The 16,954-nt window shown below is 38.8% G+C and overlaps 1 protein-coding gene across 3 annotated transcripts in view; it reads right to left on the reverse strand.

Annotated features, from left to right (window-relative positions):
* The window catches only part of ZSWIM6 (zinc finger SWIM-type containing 6), a 115,766-nt gene that overhangs the window by 20,115 nt on the left and 78,697 nt on the right, over positions 1-16,954 (reverse strand). For 2 of the 3 annotated variants that reach the window (XM_075739399.1, XM_075739397.1), the window contains 5 exons: positions 8,060-8,239; positions 6,293-6,469; positions 5,858-6,004; positions 2,778-2,924; positions 360-620 (listed from right to left, as the gene is read on the reverse strand). In XM_075739399.1, coding sequence (XP_075595514.1) covers positions 360-620; positions 2,778-2,924; positions 5,858-6,004; positions 6,293-6,469; positions 8,060-8,239 — 912 coding nt within the window. The remainder of the gene's footprint in view (positions 1-359; positions 621-2,777; positions 2,925-5,857; positions 6,005-6,292; positions 6,470-8,059; positions 8,240-16,954) is intronic. The other variant, XM_075739398.1, reaches the window with a different exon arrangement.

The following is a 16,954-nucleotide window of genomic DNA, read 5'->3' on the forward strand; positions in this document are numbered from 1 at the left end:
GAACACTTAGAATTTTGCCACCTGAGAACTGTTGATGGCAACTGATGTCTATATTATTTAATTGTGAGCCTGAGCTGTATAATCAGGATATGGAGATTATGACAAGCAACACATCTAAAGAACAAAATGTAATTAAAATTAAAAGAAAAGGCTTATAGGTTAACAGATGCCTTATCTCTACAGTCATGTGATATCTGAAGTATGTTTGATTTTCATAAGAGATTGGAAACAAAATTTTGGTGTTCTGCATCAAAAAACCATCTGAAGTATGTAAGGCAGTTTCCACAGGAATACTAGTTCTGTGTGCTTGTTTAAGTGAAGATAGTTTAAAGAAGCAGTTAGCATCTATATTCAGCTACCTTCTAACAGGAAGACTGCTTGTTTTCGAAAAATCTTCACCAGAGTATCATCCAATTCAATTTCCTGTAGCTTAGAAATGAGCTGCTCCTCATTTCGGCAAACTTTCTCTTGTGCATACAAGCCATCTGGCATGATTCGTTGCTGCCCCAGCCCTATCAATGCTACTTCCACAGCCAGCGTTAAGTAAGATTCCCCTTCTTCTAAGAACTTGTGTGCAGGCAGGTGCTGGTAGTCCAGAGATTTGCATTGCCCCATGTTCTCTGTAAAGGGTGACACAAGAGAAAAAACACATCAGCAAATCATTCTAACCCATGATCTGCCTACAATGCCAGAAATACAAATGCTTCCTCTGCTAGTATTACTTTTAATGATTTAAATTACTAGCGCAATCTCAAAATCCAATCTAAAATATCCCATCCAAATCCATGTGGCAGAAATACACAAAACAATTAGGTTTTATATAACCTACTCAAGTAAAAATGAGTTTTCATTCTTAAACTGCATGACTTAGAGAAAAACAGTTTCTCCAGCTTTGTGTTAATGAGGCCAAAATTGGAAGATCCATTCCAATTTTTTCCCCCCACCCATTTCTGTATCTCCTTAAAGCCTTGATCTGTAAGAGGAAGGTGCTTATACACCTGCATATATTTTGTTTGATGCTATTGTACAAATACAATAGGCCTGGGAACTCCACAACTTTAAAGTATCCTCTGTTTGCTAGCACTCTTTTCAGGCTTTTTTATTTGTTATGGTTGTATTTATGATAAAAATGTGTATCACTAACACTAGAAGTCCTACTTTTAGTAAAGATTACATGTAAAGCCATAAATTGCTTTAAAGAGTACTACCGATTCATTTGACAGTTCACAGACACACCATATGACAAAACACTATTCCAGCCTGTAGCACTTTACAGTCTATATATAGACTGTATATAATATATTATAACAAAAGGTTGTAATGGGCAGATGCGAGGAGATGGACAACTGCAGCAAATAGGAAGGTTGAATACATTTGGTAGATTGCATATGTGTGTGTAGGAGAAAGTTACTTTTCAAACACACTGTTCCTATTTCATGGGGTTGTTTAGGGGCTTTTATAATTGCAAAGAATCTGATTTCTAATTTCTTTTAATTAAAGGTTCTTCCAGAATTGGTGGATGGGATTAGAAATTTATTAAAGAAAATCTAATTGAAAAAAAAGGAGTTTTCAGCCAAAGCTCCATGAAGATTGCAGATGTGCATATGGAAGAGCTGCACGTGGAGGGATGAATCCAATTTCTGTCCACACAGGTGGTGATAAGAAGGTACTGCAGAGGTGGAAAGAAACTAAGGAATTAATCAGTTAAGCCCCTGGGCAGCAAGTACTGAAATTAAAATGGGCATACACATCCTAGCCTAAATCATGTATCGATACTGCAACACTACCAGTTAATACAATTTATAGCATATTATCAATCTTAAGTGTTTTGTCATCAATTTGAAGTATTATGTACACTTGTAGCTAAGGAGTCCAATAACATGCTGGGCTGCATTAGGAGGAGCGCTGCCTGCAGGTGGAGGGAGGCGATCCTTTCCCTCTGCTCAGTGCTGGTGAGTCCACACCTGGAGTGCCATGTCCTGTTGTGGGCTCCCCAGTATGTGGACATGCTGGAGCAGATCCAGTGCCGGGCCACAAAGATGATTAAGGGACTGCAGCATCTCTCATATAATGAGAGTTAGACAGGTGGGATTATTTAGCCTGGAAAGACAAAGCTCAGGAGGATCTTACCAAAATGTATAAATATCTGATGGGAGAATGTAAAGAAGACAGTGTCAGACTCTTCTCAGTGGTGTCCTGTGACAGGACAAGAGGCAATGGGCAAACACGGAAATACAGGAAATCCTATCTAAGCATAAGAAAACTCTTTTTTACTGTGAGGGTGGCTGAACACTGCAAGAGGTTGCCCAGAGAGGTTGTACAGTGTTCATTCTTGGAGCTATTCAAAACCCAACTGGTGACATTCCTGGGCAACCAGCTCTAGGTGACCCTGCTCTAAGCAGAGCAAGGTGGACTAGATAATGTCCAGAGATGCCTTCCAACCTCAACAATTCTGTGATCCTGTAATTTCCTGCAATTTCTCAGAAAGAAGACAGAGCAATGTATGTGAAGAGGGCTGCTGCTGTAAAGTCCTATTCATTTTTATTTGAAGTATGAAATATGGAATTGTCTTCATGAATGAGTACCTGGTAATTTTTTAAGTGCTTTCATATTTTACTTTAAACATTTTCTATCCTTTGTGTTTTCTTAAGGAATGCAAATGTGAGCTCTTATACTATAAAAACACTGGCTTTGAAGCTGATTCAGAAAGGTAAGATAGAAAAATGCCTCTGGTAAATGAAGACGTATAGAAGATTGCTCCCTTTGCTTGGCCTTACCTGTGAAGTCTGAGAATCCATGGAAACTCTCATCATCCACCCTGCAGGCTTCCATCAGGCTACTGAAGAGGGTGCCAATAGGGTCCAAAGGGTGTCCCACCCAACCTTCAAGATTCGTTATTGAGGTTACTCCTCTGTGGAGAAGTTCTGGGAAGGAGGAGGGAGGGAAAGAAAATGCATGTTAGCCCTTCAAAACAACTATAAAGGTAAAAATTATTAAAATGCTCGAGTACAGAATTGTATTTCCAGTAGCTTCTGCTTAGGAGGAGAAAACAGTATCTTTCAGGAGTAATTCATTGACCTTTGTGAATATGTTAAAAGAGGAAAAAAGAAAAAGAACAAAGGCCAAACATTTTGAGCACTAGTAAAGTCTATTATGGGTCAAAAATTTCAATTGCAATGTCTTTACTCAATACCATTAACTTCTGAAAATGTGTGCTGAAGAATTACAGCAAACACTTTTTTGGGTAAAATATTCACAACAGTTTCCTCATCCAAAAAGACACAGTACCATTTTTACATTTTAAGTTAACCTGATGGCACTGAAATAAATGGAAATATTCTAAAATACATCCCAATTTCATAAATAAAATATGAGCTTATCCTGCATCTAAATATTTACTGAAGTAATAAACTCAGGATGCAACACCTTTAAAAAAAGAATAAAATGTTTAAAGGACAATTTTTCTTGTACAAGCCATTTAAGTTGATCAAGTGCATTTTTTTGGTCATTCTAAAATTTCAATCAAATACTTTCATGGATAGTCTGTTTTGTAGTCCTCACCCATCATTTGGTTAGAACATGAAAAAACTGTTTAGCACAGTGAATTGAAGGAAGTGTGATTGTGGTAAGAGACATTAGAGATTCCCCCAAATGCCTTTTTTTACTGAGTATCTTATGGCAACAGCTCCCCTTTGACTCCAACTCCCAACTTTTTTCCTCCCAGACAGACACACATGACTAAACCATCAGAGATTAGATGCGTTATGAGTGACCATTTAAAAACTGTATACAAGCTGCTATGGATGCTGTGTCTCTCTGCGTGCTATACACTAACTTGTAACTGCACCTGCTCTCTCTCGTTCACAAAGTACCATCTTTCTGAGTAACCATATGTATTACCATAGAGCTTTTAAATCCTGCTTCTCTTCTATTTAAATCTGTTGGGCCACAAAATGAAACTCAGTCACCCTGTCAGAAGAGTGTGGATTTTTTTAAAAAAACTACTGATATGTAATATGAAAAACAAACAAGTAAATCATTGTCTTACTAACAAATGGCATGTACTAAAGATGACAGGCAGAAGTAATATTACCAAAAAGGATTAATCACAGTGACTTCTGACTCACTTATGTTCTATTTATTCTATTGTGCCTACTTTTGAGCTTCACTCGTGTCATGCCAAACAAAGGCTTCAGTCGTCCAGTCATACAGACATTTAACTTTAAATCATGCAAGTGGTTCCATGGATGTCAGATCAGTCACATGAATAAAAGCTAAGTAGAAGCATGTGGTGTTTGCTGAACTAAAACCTAAAGCTGGACTGTAGCTGCAGAATTCATCTGCTTATAGAGCAGATAAGCACATTTTGTGGTATTAAAAGGGTGGTTTTTAAATATTCCACACATAAGAGGAAAAAAAAAAAAAAAAAAGCAAGCAGTGAGTGATGCATAGAAACAACAAACTGCTTTGTTTCAGGGTAGAATGGACCACATTTCATACACTCCATTTTTTATTTAAAATAGCAAAATATTAGTTGACAGCTATAGAAGCTGCTCACAGGGAAAGGAACTTAAGTATTGAATGTCTAGATACTGCATTAGCAACTGGGAATGAAAAGGAGCAGTACTGTGGCCAGCACACTTGCAGCAGTAATATAGACATACACACACACACTGACATAGCCCCCTCCCTTCTTAGCCCCAGTCTGAGAAGCTAGAAAAGCTGCAAAGCTTTCAGAGGAGCACTTGTTAAGGAAAGATACATTACATGATAGGAGAATTCGCTAAGTCTTTTTAAGTAATAATACAAAGTGCTTTTAAGTTTTTTTCAAAAAATACTTCTTCCTTGGGTACTGTGGGAAAAAAAAAAAAAGAGGTACATAGGAATTGCCAGCTGATTTTTTTTTTTTTTTTTTAAGTCAAGTGTCTACCTTGTCTTCTAAATGCTCATTTCTGGGAATACATCTACATACACACTTTAAAAATTTACACATATGACTTCACACTGGTATTTTTGCCTACAATGCATGAGGATACACACAGTTAAGAGTATCAATGAAGATATAAAATAAAATTTGAATTAAGGAATTCTTGTAGCAGCTAAGAAAGTAAGTCCAGTTATTCCATGTGCGTTATCCACAAAGCCATCCCCTTCCTCCACTGTCACTTCAAACTAACGACAAACTTCAGTGCAGGACTATTTTGGGTACCAAGGATCACATGACATAGAAACTGTATCTAAAGTAAAACATTCCTTCAAAAAAAACCAGGGGTAATGCTCATCACAGGAACACCACATAACATTTTCTAAAAACAGTTTCAAAACACAAAAAAGCAATCCACCTCTATTCAGAAATGCTAAAATTTTAAGCATTATAAGAGACTCTTTTGGAACAAACTGCCAAATTTGATGAACTTCTGTACTGCAGATTTTGCCACATTTTTACCCTCAATGTCAACGTTAGGCTAACACCTCAAATATACAGTTTAGCTAAATTATGTCAGATGAAAAAAATTAAACACCTGCTGTGCCAAATACAAAGCTCCATCTAAAAGCCAGTAAATTACACAGGGTGAGTATTTTCACTGTGTAACCAAAAGCCCTGACTGGGATAAAGGCCCCATCATGCCAGACATATTGCAGAAGGCAGAACAGAGCCCATGTCCTGCACAGCTCACAACCCAGCTTACAGAAAAGCTCTGACATCCAGAACGTGACCGCTACGATCGTTTGGACTGAAGAGTTAAAGTCACTTCTTTCACTTTAGCTTCAAAACCAGTTTTCTCATGCGAAGTTCCAATCCAGTGTTATCGTCACCTCAACACATCCTTTGCCCTTCTCTCTTCCCCACATTTACCTTTCTTCTGAGCCCGGAACATTTCCAGCTGTTTCTGCTGCTGCCTTCTTAGTGTATTAACAATAGCTATCGCTAGCCTCAGTGCTTCTCGTGGGTATCCATGAGATCGTAATGCGTCCACCCTCGCACAGGCTGTAGGAACATGTTCTAAAATGGAGAAAATAATTGAGGAATGGCAATGCTTCCATGTCTGCAATGGCCTGTTTTCGTAAGTTACTCAAAAGGGAGTTTTTGTTTGGGGTTTTTTTTTTTAGTTGTTTTTAAAACTATGCAAGCAAAACTTAAAGGACTGCTTCTGAGCCAGCATTTTAAGGGAGCCTCTGTTCTTTTTGCCAGGCTTTTCATTCATCTCCCCACCATCCCCCCCAAAATAATTCCATAGAAAATGAACAATGCAGCAAGTCATGGAAACGTCTTTCCGGTTTAGCCACTTACCATGCCAGAGGGGCCACCCGTGAGAGTCAAAGAGAGAGTTTTCAGTGTCGTCATGGTAACAGTAGTTGGTGTATAGGTCACTGCTGATAATGTGCTGTAAGTGGCTGTCCTGCCAGTGCAGATCGCACGCCTCAATGGCTCGAGTGAACACCGTCCGATGTGGCCTGTTCGATGAATCTGTCATTTTCACAAGTTCAGAAAGCTGCATCAGCTTTTACTCATTCATATGTGAATCAGTCATTCACAGTATTCTTGTCTTCTGGCTATTCACCAACCCCCAACCGACGGCAGCGTGCCTTGCCCCCCTGTACCGAGCAGCCCATAAATGACATTTCACATCCTATTATTACCCAACAGCTCAGACGAAGTATGTGTCACTCACTTTGCATTCAGAGAGAGAGATCTACAAACCAGCACGGCTGATGCTAAACAGGACTTTGCAGAGGGAACAGCAAGAGATGAAGAGCGTTCAACAGCACTTACAGAACTCCCCTAAAAACAAACTAGGAAGTGTATGGCACATGGCCATATTCAAGCATCCCCAGTTTCTCTCCTTCTCAGACCCAGAGCTTCCAAAATGAGTGACGGATAATCACCATATGAAAGGTTTTTAGTTTTTCTCTTTCAGAAGTGACATTAACTTTGAGCACTTGTATATATATTTTTTTAATCACAAACATGCAAATACTGTAAAGAAAGTGAGGTACTGAGGCCATGGGATTGACATAATCCTTACTGGACATCTTTCTATGGCAAAATCGCTCTGCTGGCATGGCACTATGTCTATGAATGTTGAGATGCCATGTCAGAGTTACCACTAGCCCGCCCAGGTTGGGCTCAACGTGACAAGATACACAAAGCAAAACACCTCTGTAGGGAGTTGTAGGCTGAATGAACTTCTGTCCCCAGCTAGGTGCACCATTTAAAAATGAACCAAGTCTATTTCCTTCAGAGGTAATCTTCCAAGAAAAAGAAACAAGGAAAAAAACATCTAAGTTCAAATCTGCCACCTCCCAAGCATTTAATTTTATCATAATTATATGAAATACATATCAAAATCCTGAGGGTTTTGATGATTACGAGGGTTTTTTCCCAGGTAAGTATCCTGCATCTTCCCCAGTTATTAGCAAAGCAGCCATCTTTGCTTGAAGAGGACTGGACAAGGCTTCTGTCAGATTTGATAATCACATTTTAGATTAGAAAGTATGATATCAAGTAAGAAGAGACACCTCCTCCAAGACAGCAGTGTTGCCTCTGTACCCCCTACACACCTGGCAATGCAGACTGCACATACAGAGCACATCCCACAGATAGCTGCTTTAGTTTCTCACACACTCAAGTTTAATGCAGTTGCAACAGATCTCTCTTTAAATAGGTACCAAAGGCTTTGTAACTGCGAAAAAATAAAAATCCCAACACCAGAAGGAATACAAGATTATAGTCCAGCAAAGAAACAACAGGCTTTTACATGACATACTTTAAGGACATCCAATTTTCATGCAACATGTATTTAGAAGGACCAAGTGAAAAGTTAGAAGACCTAACTAAACACAAACACTTGCTTTGAAAACATTGCAGCCCCAGCACAAAAAACCCCACCTATTTATCATTTCTGCAAGGATAGTATTAGTGAAAATAATTTTGGTTGGTCAGTCCTCAACAAGAAAGTTACTTGTCCCAGGAAAGAGTGCTGAATTCTGCAAGGCTAGAGTATGTAAGATAGAGGTTATATTATATGTTGCAGTCAGTGCATATGTTTAGGCTCACCTTGGTTAGCATTTGCACCCTGAGGCAAAGCATTGGTTAAATTGGGCAGCTCGTTTCCATGGTTTCCATCTTCCCAGGGACAAACATCCACACTGTTCCATTTTTTCAGCTGTTTTAGCCAACTGGCCTTCTGCTCCAACTTGCAGTGGGGATTTAAGACTATACACATCCACAGAGCACCTGATTTTAAAAAAATTGCTAAATTATGTTTTCTATTAAAAATGCAGCAGCCAACGACTAATTGCAAACTTCTATACTGTAACACTTTTTCTCCCCTCAAAGGCTACACTGCTTGCTTCCCAGCTATGCCTAACGCTAGGCAGACTGAATTCCTGACGCAGGATCTTGGAGCTGGCATGGCCCATCTGAAGCAGCTGAGAGACGGTACCAAGCCAACCTTCTCAATCAAAAGGCATTAAGAGGTCTTTTGTATTAGAAAATCCAGAGTTCAAAAGGTAGGGCTCATCTGACAGGAACATCAGTCAAAGGTAAACAAGGATTCACAGAGTTACAGCAGGAAATTACCCAAGCTTTTCTTCTAATTTTTGTATCAGAAGCAAAAGGTTTTTTTCTACAAACAAGAACTAAGTATCTTCCAGCTTCACATTACAGGAACCAAAGAAGAGCATTAGTAAGACATGTATTTTGTAAACATCTACTTCCACACTCAGAACCCAGTAGAAGTACTGCTGATAGTGTATAACTCATTACCAAACATACGTGAGTCTCAGAGATCCAAAAAACACTGTTTTTGTGCAGTCTAATAGGAGTAACACATTTTTACTGCAATTATTGCAATTACTAGAAAATTTGTTTTACATTTTCTGTTTATGAAGCTTGAAGGGAAAGCTCATTTGCGCTGACATTTCACACATACCATCACTCTGGAACCTGCTCCCTCAGACTACATAGCAGGGCAGGCATAAATACATAAGGGTCTCTAAGAACAATTTTCAAATGGAAAGATTTTTCTCTAAATCAGCTGTCTCTTCATTGGTGTGAACTTTGACAGAAGCACGAAGACATCTGCAAGTACTGTTTAGCAACAGTTCATTTGCTCATTAAGAACATGCCTCATACACTACAAGAGATTCAGAGATTATGTTTAAACTGTTCAATCTTCATGACTGGCTGAAAAAAAAATAAGAATAAAAATGTAGCTGGTTCTTCTACGATAATAAAATTCTCACATTCAAGTATTCTTTTGCTAACTAAGAATGCAAAATGGATAACCAGAGCACAGGCCATCACATTACATTAATTCCTACAGTAACTCGGCATGTTGATATGCCACAGCACAGGAGCCAGTGGAAACAGCTTGATCCTTAAGGTTGCAAGTCCCCTGCTATTCAAGCCAACATGGAATGGGGAAGTAATATCAAAGAAACCTGAAAACCACAGCAAAATATGATACAGTGCAGTGCAGAACACCAGAGAGACACTACACTACTGCAGAGTATTACTGTTCAGTAGATAAGTACAGTACAGCAAGGGTTTTGGGGTTTTAAGTGTCCAAAACTTGCCATGGGAGTGAATAAAGCCAATACTGGTTTTAAGGATTTAAAATCAAATCATATGACTTTCTTTAGACATACTCATAACGCACTTAACTTTCCAGAATCAAATTACAACTGGTTCTTATTAATAAGCATCAATGCATTCAGCACTGCCCAAGACAGAACGACTTATTTCTTGCAATCTGCAAAGCAAAACCAAAAATGGAGCATATTGGAAAGCCTTGGAGAATAGTTAACTTGGGCTTGCCTATTTATTTTCAAAATCAACTATTACTTGAGGGCACTAAGGAGACACTGTACCTCTAAGCATCTAACAAATAAAAGCCAATTTAATACTTTGTAACCAGATTCCCAGTGTCTTCACACTGAGGCAAAAGCAACTTGGAATATCTTAACTGCATTTGGTAAGTATTTCAATCATACAGCAAGGCAGAACACACACTGCCAATTACACCATACCCCTACAAAACGAGTGGCCTTTTCTTTTTCCAGAACCACCACCAGAGGCAAAGGAATTCACTCGCCTTCCTCAGAAGCTCCACTATGCGTGCGGTACATCTAAGAGGCAGGAGAGGGGAAGAGAAACCACAAAGTACCAAAATCCATTAAAAACTTCTTTGGGAAACTATGTCAAGCATAACTACATTGATTGTCTCAGAAACCTAGGCTATTTTTATGCAAATGAAGCACAAGGACAAGTGCATTTCTAATAAACCCCACACAAACCACTTAAAATTTCAATAGAGCCCAACTGCACCCTGCTCCCAGTGACTTCAGGGCGAGCTGCATGCACATCTGAGATGTGGCTCAGCTTTCACAGCTGCCCGATTCCCTGCAGGAAGATGACTGCAAGACAAAACTCCCCACACCAGAAGAGAAGTGAGCAGAAAGAGCCTCAGGCTCAGCTCCTGTGGTGCTACAAAGGCTACCATCTGGGAGAGGGATGCATAATGCCAATGACCCCACACTCTTCAGCCTATTTAAGTTTATAGGATTTTGGCTGGGGAGGTGTGGTGGTGGTGTGTGATTATTTTCCCTTTCCCCCCCTCCAGCACGTGGGTGCTTGCCTATATTCACGTAACTTTTCCTCCTGCTCCCTAAGCACCTTCCCCCTACCCTGACATCTGCTCCATTCTGGCTCTTTCAATTCACTGGTTCCTGTCCTGCTCCTAGCACTGAAAAGTGAGCAAAATGTTCACTTGTGCCCAGATTTTTACCACACACCAACTGGAAGGAGCCTGGAGGATATTTTTCCTGTTTCACTCTGATGCTGCTCAGTGGAAGCCCCTCTGAGCTGCCCTTAAATGTCACCACCAACCTGAAGGTTTACACTGGCCTCAAACAAGAGATTCTCTATTTTCTGCCTAATGGTTCCCATACAGGGAAACTGCTGATCACACTTATGCTTTACTACAGGTAAGGATTACAGAAAAATGAAGAGTAGCTACTTGTAATTTGCGGGGAAGGTATCTAAATCTATTTCCAATGGTTTCAGCCTGGAAACTGCTGTTGGTAACAGTCTGTACTCAAAAGAAGTTTCCCAAAATACTCCCAAAATACATTCTCAAGTTTACCTGTTTGACTAGACTTAACGACGTCGCCAATGCCACCTGCAATATGGACAAATGTCCCATTAAATTAAAAAGAAAAAACCCAACAAAAAAATCAAAATAAACCCAAACCAAATGTGTTTGTGTTTACATACTCTGTTTTTCTCTAACACAGCTCACTCTTTTCTTCCTGAGTCCCTTTCTGCCAGCACCAGATATCTTTTCATACTGGTTCTCAGCAGGCTGACACATCTTTGCCCCAAACTACATGCTACTAAACCAAAAGTAAAGTCCTGATTTGGATCTCTTGGCTGTGATCTACATTTTTCTGACACAAACCTACTCACAGCACAGTGGCAAAATGATTGCAACACAATAAACAAAAATTTCCCACCAGAAGATAACTGAAAAAGAAGACATGCTGCAATTCCAATTTGATATTAATTTCACAAGGGAATGACTATTAGATCAGTCATATTGCAGTTAGGAATTGCTTGTTTTGGTTCAACACTAATCCTCTTGACCTCTGGTTCAGACAACCCTCCTTTTGAAAATGCACAGTTGTCATTCACCTTTAGTGTGCCTCACACCACAAAAAGCATAGGTTACATTACTGCTTTACACAATGCATGCCTTCCTTGTATGTACAGGGGAACACTAGTACTTTTGTGTTTCTCTGTAGATATCCATACCTTTGAATTCATTGGGAGAAAGGGACAGCATGCCTTTACACCAATCAGGATTTAAATATGCAAATTGAAAAACATTAAGTATTCAGTCACTGTAAAAGTAGATGTTTTAATAATTACACATCCTGTGCACACATGTATTCATGAAGCTAAAGGAAGTGCAAGGAATGTACACAGACTCTCCCAAGAGATTAAGCATTGCTCAGGTTTTCATAAATCCCATAATATTTTACTCTTGTCCCAGTAAATGGGAAGGTGGTGATGGAAACAGTTTTAGAGGGGGGCTAGGACACTGACCATGACTGAAGATCCAGTGTACAATTCTGTTTGACTGGGTTTTGATTATAGTCTTCCCAAGAAATCTGCTTTTCCTAAAAATATTATGCTACCTTGTTAGGGCTGCTGTGTAGCTAAGCTTGGGTCAGCATTTTGTCATTTACAATACCTATGTAATCAATTGCTGAGACTTGGCCTTTGCTTTGGAATTTTACATTTACTATACTTAAGATCAATCCATTCATTTGCAAAATTAAAATATGTAAGAAACAGATGCACATCTACTGTGACATTTCTTTGCCCTTCCCATTGCCCTCCCACATGTCTGTCTTAAAAACTAGAAACCGGTAAGCTACCAGGTTAGTAACATTTGATCATTTCAAAGAAAATGGACCCAGGTAATCAAGATCCTTCCCTTTGTGCAACAGACAAATCAGCTTCAGCACTTGCTGCACACTTGCTACTGTGCCCCATTTCAGCCTAATCAATTCTATTACAAAAGCACCATTTTCCAGCATTGGAAGTGCCAGAATAGAAACAATACTAGGAGATAAAACCTTTGACCCCTTGAAAGTAGAAGTGTCAGAAAAGGATTTTTAAAGTGGTTTACATCAGGTTTTTAAACACAGACACACTTTCACTGGGACAGCCACTTGGAAACCTCAAAGAAAGTAGTGTATGGTATTTATTGCTTCTCAACAAGGACAAGTGCCTTCAGAATGACTGGCAAAGGCACCTCCCTCCTTCGGGCACAGAGAGATCTCCATTAGAACAAAGCATCATCAGAAGTCCCACTGGAGAATGCTCCAATTAAACAGTTCCTTTATGGAATAGTGAAGATAGGCATAGCACTTCAGTGCTGTTCTCTCCTCGATAAGTACCCCAAGGAAAAGTACTCTCAGCATTCAGTTGGATCCAAGTTGCAATTTTATTCATAAAAAACAATTCCTTAATGCATTCTGGTTTCTCTGTGCAGCCTTCAGAAAAAAAAAAAAAAGGGCTTTCTATGGGTGCTGTGTTTCTTGGAGAACAGAATGTTTCATTTTGCTCTAATTCATTCTATTACTGAATTAAAGTTTGATGTATTGGTCTTGACAAGTGCTTCATGCTGATTGTATTGTGTATGATAGTATAATCACTCCCCATGCATTTCACACTAGCTGGCTGATTAATGCAATAGATTACCTGCAGCACTGATGGCAAGAGAGAATCATTGCCCTTCTGCACACTAAACTCCAAATGTGCATTAGAGGGAGTGGAGGTGTAACCCAGGCACAAAAAAAGCCTCATTCCTTAAGTTTCCTTTTCTCTCTGGCTGCATATTGCTGCTCCAAGGGTTAAAGGCACACATGTATTTGGTTGAAAGGAAATGGGTATTTACGTACTGAGATTCTATTCTAAGCTATCATCAACTACATGCTCTGATCTCTATGTGGCAAGTAACAAAAACTCCTGCTCCTATCTTCCTTTGTTTTCAACTTTTAGCACAATGGAAAAAAGGAAATAACCAAGCACTTCTGTCATATTGCATGATCCCGTTGTTCCGGATTATGCCTTTTTGAGTTTGTTTTAAAAACTGCCACATCTTTGCAGGCACCCTGCCATTTGACCAAAAGGTTTCATACAGGAACAGAAATTTGCTTGAAAGGTGCAGTTTACAGTATCATAGCCTAAGACTCCCTAAAAGAGCACTTAGGATCTGTCACATGTTCATTAGGTGTCCCTCTGTGCACCTGTCATAGTACTATGTAACCTAACCACTGTAGCAAGGCATGGGCTACTGGTCTACAAAGCTAGAGGAAAGTATCAAGCACCCACAAATAAACCTCGCTGATTAACTTCCCTAATATTCACAGAACCATTCATTCACTCACAATCAATTGAAGGTAAAAGCATTGCTAATACTGGCACAAATAACACAAGAATACTCCCTTATGAGTATCTTCATATGATTCTTCACAGTTTTAAGTAGTTGCCAATATTGACAGCTAGGTGGTGAACCCAAAGTGTGATCCTGCCCAAAATACAGATCACACATTTTATCAAATATTTTAACTGGTAATACACTCTCAGCAGTCACAGTCTATTTGCAGAGACTTTGACAATTTCAAAGGAAAAGTTAATGGGACTACTAACTATAAATACACTAACCTACCTCTATTTAAATTTATCATTGACATAAATGAATTCCTCTCAGTTTTTTTAGGAAGGTGCAAAACTGGAAAGTTTGATAGGTTGCTCAAACAAAACAAGATATTCATAACAGAGATTAAAATACCTTTTTTTTTAAGGAAAAAAAAAAAGTGGAGCAAGTGCACTCGCTTGCATAGTGGGAAGTTCAGAAAAAAGTATGATTGCCACAACTACGCTCAAAGAATGTAAATAACCCACTGTAACTGGCCAAAAGAACACATTATGATTGCCTAGTCTGAATTCCTTCCTACTCTAAGGTTTTCTGAGTTACTTTCGTCTTCCAGTCCAAAAGTGATTGTTGAGTTTTTACAAAACCAGCATACTTCAGTTAAGATTTCTAATACAAGAACCTAACACAGCTCCCGGTTAGCTGATCTACTGCCTGGCTACTCAAAATTCTAAGCTTATTTTCAGTTTTCTAGTTAAATTTGTCCAGCTCCAATTGCAATTCTCAGCTACCATTTGTTTGCTTGGCAGGAGTGTCTTCCCTACCCGTTTTTTAAGTCTACATATGTATCTTAAATTACAAAGGATTTTCTTTGTCTTGCTTTGATGAACCCGAGCAGACTGAGATTCTTGCATCTCTCACTTTAAATTACTTTTCCAATTTCAGTTATCTTTCCAGTATCCATTCAAGAAAACTGGAAAATATCATAAGGCTAGATTGCTGGACCACAGTAAAGCTCAGAGAAATCAGTGAGGATAATTCCTCTCCATAAATCTATTACCTCTCTCTAGCTTTGGCATTTACTAGAAGTGGTATTGGAAAATTAAATGGCAGCTTAGTGTTACTCAAGTATTAAAAATAAAGAAAGGAAGGAAAAAAATAATGCTAAGTACCAGCTTGTACCATAGTAACACTCTGTCCTTAACCTTGGCAGTCATGATGCAACAGTTAGGGTTGCAATGAGTTTTGTACCAGCTCCAATACAGAACACTTCTTTAGGACATTTATTAGTAAATCAGTTCAACAGCTTAGGAATAAAAACTTCAAAAACTGTTTAAATGTGGGTACTTCAAGACATTTGGCTCCTGCTGTAAAAGTACCTTCCATCCAACTGAACTAAACGGAAACCCAAACTTTCTGTACAGCATTAAAAATAAGTCCCTCAAGCTATGCTTATAGACTCAAGTTAATTACTTTCAGGATTATTCCTCAAATCTGATAAATGCAGTTTAACCACAGGAAAGAATACCCTCTTTGAAAATAGCTCCTACTTACTGTCATACTCTGGCTTCATATACCCTCATTTCAAATACCTTTATGGCACATGCCAATAGTGAAGGAGGAAGGAAATCATCCTCAGAGAAGATGGAAAGAACCCATCTTTGCAGAACTGCGGCCTGGCTTCATTCACCAGGGAAATGAAGGTGACAGCAACAACTGAGACACTGCAGGGCCATGACAGCAATTTCTTTAAGTTGTCATCCATAACTCAAGCCTTAGAGCAGCAAAACTGTCTTGTGAGGCTAACTCAGAAGTACTGTTAATTTAGTGCCTCCAATAGCACAAATCAATCAAATACACTTGACATATATTAACAGCTTACTCTGTGAAAGAGCAGATGTAACCTTAAGTGCATGAACTGAAGGCAGACGAGTATTTTAACTGTATGGCAACCACACCATGGCAGCAAGACTAAACAAAACAAAGAGAATTATTATCAATTAAGCAAAGGTAGCCTACTGGTTATTACACAGTTGATGACACAAATACATGTAAGATATCACTTTACAAGTCCCACAATGAAAGACCAAGGGAAATGGTGCAAAGCATGGTGCATCCCACCTCCAGCATGATGCATCTTTCTACAGCTTTTATTTCAAGGCCAGACATGTAATATGTACAATCTGAACTTAGAAATTTAAAGTTAACTTTATTTTCTACAGGTGCAAGGCACTGGTACTCTCCTTTGCTTTAAAGCAGAACATGATGCAATTTGAAGTTGGGATATTCAAAGAAATCATGAAAATATGGATATAAACTTGGCACTCAAATTTGAAACATAAAGCCTTGCTGTATCATTTTTGAAATACCATAAAATATGGGGAAAGAGAATGTTTCTGCTCTACAGCTGACCCTAAAAAGGGATTGCATGAAGTATGCAGTTCTAGAAAAATAGTACTAGAACACAAAAAATGTAATGAATGCTTAACTTTAGTGATTCTTTTTCACAGCAGCCCTGAAGTAGTCATCAAATTTGGCATCAGGAAGGAATTTCTATAGAGGCATATTGGCAACAACCCTAGCTGCTTTTGTTCTTTTTCCCCCTCCACTTCAGCACTAAGCAGAGATAATCTGTTTAGAACAGCTGGCATGTCCCATTCATACAAGTTTGTCTCTCTAATTGCAAAGGGAAGGAATGCCTGAGACAGAAATATAGATGGAGAATAGCTTCATTTAGTTAAGGGTAAAAGAATCTAACTTGGTATTTTCTAGAGATGACTACAAACATTTTTCAGAAAAATTCAGAGTGGTTTCCAAATAAAAAAAAGCGTCATTTAACACTCAATCATTAGTTTGCTCATGGCAAAATAGTAATTAAATATCTCTTGATTAATCTATAATGATTCCTTGCCTAAACTCAACATTTAGAATTAAGTTTTAGATGAGGAGCAAAGTGTTACTAATACAAATTTAGGCATGATCCTTCAGGAAACATATTGTAT

Source organism: Balearica regulorum, chromosome Z (genome assembly GCF_011004875.1).
Source record: "Balearica regulorum gibbericeps isolate bBalReg1 chromosome Z, bBalReg1.pri, whole genome shotgun sequence".
Classification (NCBI taxonomy): Eukaryota; Metazoa; Chordata; class Aves; order Gruiformes; family Gruidae; genus Balearica; species Balearica regulorum.